This window comes from Micropterus dolomieu, linkage group LG08, assembly GCF_021292245.1.
Source record: "Micropterus dolomieu isolate WLL.071019.BEF.003 ecotype Adirondacks linkage group LG08, ASM2129224v1, whole genome shotgun sequence".
Classification (NCBI taxonomy): Eukaryota; Metazoa; Chordata; class Actinopteri; order Centrarchiformes; family Centrarchidae; genus Micropterus; species Micropterus dolomieu.
Window position 1 is genome coordinate 16,072,300 of NC_060157.1, and position 3,220 is coordinate 16,075,519.

Sequence of the window (3,220 nt, forward strand, 5' to 3'; positions counted from 1 at the left end):
ACGCCCCCCCAAAAAACAAGTTATCGCCATACATCAGAGGATAGAACATGATCAGAGGCTTAAAGATGCAGGCCATTCTGTAGATATAGTGTCTTAAAAATCCGTTAAAAGTTGTTATAAATGAACACAATAGCCCTCTATTGCTTCCTTCATATTTTCACAATTATGTGTTATTAAGACTCTTCAAATACTCTTACATTTATTTGTAATAATGTTATGATAGTTTGGCCAAAGGTTCCAGCCAAAGAGTGCCAAAACAATGTCAGAGGACCAAATTTTACCAATAGGTGAAATAATTTGTCATTTAAAAAAACACGGTAGGCTGCGTTTTTTACCTTTTTTATTTTTAATGTAAATCGATTTAGTCTCAGGTGGCCTTTTAGAATAGCCTCTTAAGCGATCCCTTGCAACAGCAGCCCGATGTTTTATCACCCGGAAGACGGTATTCTAATTGATTTCTTCTTGAAATGTGATGCCAATTTGATGCCTCTTTTACCGACAGAAATCAGCAAGGTAGTCGTCAGTCATCCAGCCAAGTCCAGTGAATATTTCACTCACATTTACTCGGGTCAAATCCCTTCCAGGGTTCACGGGGCGCAGCATTTAAACAGCTTGCAGCGGGGATGCCAAATGCAGGAATATATATTTTAAGTGTAACAAAAATAATAAATCAATGTACAGTGTTGAATAGCTGCCGCCGCAGAAATTATTAAATAATTAGGGCTACTGTTCTGTACTCTGATTGGCTGAGACTCAGTTGTGCAACGTCAGATAATTGCAAGCTCCTGTGGCATCATGACAGTTCATGTTGGCTAGGCTACATACGCAAAATGAAACCTGTGTCACCCCCCGCTGTTGAGTCACTCCTGATTAAGTTTAGCCTACTGCTTGGCGCAAAAGTAAAAAAAAAATTGTGAACCTAATTTCCCTAAATTAAAATATATTTTTAAATCCGCTTCCTGGCGGGCATAGGAGCTCCAATTAGTTGGTTTAAAATCAGTGTAAAACCGCCGCCCTCTGTGGATTATTGCTTTTATTTTATGTGGAAGAACTGCAAGGAACATAACCTCACCAACTATTAGCCTACTGAAGCAGCGCGCAAACTGAAAGCACATGCTCGTGTGTGTGCGCGCGCGCGCGCTGGGTGAGTGATGGTAAACTTGGCCTTGCCTTTTAATGAGTATTAGGCAGGCCCAGGTCTCCACCGACTCAACCCTGGAAAATAACGCAGCGTGACAAATTAGAGCTGCTGTGAGTCCCAAAATTCACACACGGCCCAACTGGAAGGCTGGCACACCGGTTTCACTCGCAAATTTAGGGGTAATTATTTTAACTCATTTACTGCCTACATAGCTGCCAAACTGTATCAGCAAAGCCGCGCAGACAATTGTCTTTTTTTTTCTCCTTTTAATTCCTTCTAGTTTTTGTTATAGCAAAAGGCTGCATAGTATATCCAGGCCATATACCACCCGCTGACGTGCCTTCTTGCTGTACGATCCATAGTCAATTAATAAATATGAACATTCAGTTGTATATAATTATAGACCCACATGACCACTAGTTTCCTAATGACATATATAATAATTAGCCATATAAATCACAGATGGCAAAGGGAGCTGTTGGAAAAAAAATCAAATGTCTTGGTTTTAATTTCCATGTTTTGTATAAATATTGTTAAGTCCAATTAAATGTTTTAAATTAATTATAATGAAAACGAAATTTACGAATTTGTATAACAATCTTATTAATATTTCGCACATATGTTTCTTATTCACATAACCAAAGAAAATTAAACCTTTGCACCAGGAACAAATACAAATTAGGCCTGCCATAGAGTGAACATAAATCAGTATGGAATAAAAACAATGTGTTTTATTCTAAGCCCATATTTTACATCTTGTTTTTTGTGTAAGGTAACCATCATTTGCATTAAAAATGCAATCATAAATGTTGGTTAAAACAGAGACGATTTTTGTTTTGACCCTTATGTCAACAGTAAATAAGTAAGCCAAAATGTATTTAAAGTAACACACACTCACTATCTGACAAGGCCTCTCTGTCTGTCCCTCTGTCTGTATTTGTCTTTGTGTCTCTTTCTCTGAGTAAAGTGAACTGTCTGGAATGTGTCTAGATGGGGTTTCATGGTCAGTGTGTCTTCTCCGGCTGCACGTCTATATGTCTTATGTGATTCACACTCAGACCTGCCGCCAAATGACTGCTCTGCTGTGCGAGCACTGATGGCCTCAGGGCTCTAATGACAGACACACACACACTCAGTGCTGTTTGCATGTAAAAGAAAGAGTTTAGATATGCAGGCATACAGCTGAAAGAATTTCTCCTGCATTCCCATCATAGACATGTCTCTTGTTCTGTATTATTTACATTTAACTGTGTGTAAGACAAACATCCAGACTGACATTCATCTTTCTCTCTGTCCTCCCTCAGATCGGCGGCAGCATGAAACTGGGGCTGGGCTGTGTGTGTCGGCCGGTTTGCTGGCCCTTTGGCAGCGTGTTGGACTCCAGAAACTGTGTCTTTGCCCTCACACTCCTCACACTCCTCATGCAGGTGGTGGTGGAGGCCAACTCTTGGTGGTATGCATTCATTTTCTCTCCATATGCATAGTATTTCTGGTTGTGCCTTCATTTGTGCACGGTGTGTTGTTGTGTGTGCTCGCTTGTGATGTGGCCAGTGGAGATTGTCAGCTTTCAAAAGGAATTTTCTTCTTTTAATTGAAGTCACATTTGTAAATGGGGCAGCAGTGCCTAAAACGTTTTTTTAAAGACGGGGGAAAAAAGCCAATGATTTAGGGTAATATTTATTTTTAAAAGAACACTTTCTTAATGTTATTTGTATTTTACTTAGTTTCAGAGTTAATTTTTAGTGTGCGTGCGTGCGTGCGGGTGTGTGTTTGCTAAGTAAGCTTCCTCAGCTTCAGTTATACCACATATGAAGTAACACAACATGCTGACTGTTGCACATTAGCTTTTCAGGAAGACCTTTTTTCCCCCTTATTTTCTTTCTTTGCATATTGCCAAACCAAAATTATGAATATTATAGAAAACATAGAATTCTGTGGTCTATGAGTCGGCGTCCAAATATGTGCATGATTGTGTGTGTGTGTGTGTAGACACATGTCCTGCTGCTATTAGAAACGTCCATATTTGAGCATGCTGCACTTAAACAGAGTACTTTTGATGGGGGGGGGGGGGGGGGGGGG

At 39.9% G+C, this 3,220-nt stretch overlaps 1 protein-coding gene across 4 annotated transcripts in view; it reads left to right on the forward strand.

Moving 5' to 3' along the window:
• Positions 1–3,220, forward strand: part of wnt5a (wingless-type MMTV integration site family, member 5a) — a 16,562-nt gene that overhangs the window by 4,300 nt on the left and 9,042 nt on the right. Inside the window, exons 1-2 of one of the 4 annotated variants that reach the window (XM_046057390.1) lie at positions 1,305–1,320; positions 2,446–2,594. The exons of the other annotated variants lie outside the window; for them this stretch is intronic. Coding sequence (XP_045913346.1) covers positions 2,458–2,594 — 137 coding nt within the window. The 5' untranslated portion in view covers positions 1,305–1,320; positions 2,446–2,457. Of the gene's footprint in view, positions 1–1,304; positions 1,321–2,445; positions 2,595–3,220 lie in introns of those variants that run through there. 4 annotated transcript variants of the gene reach the window in all.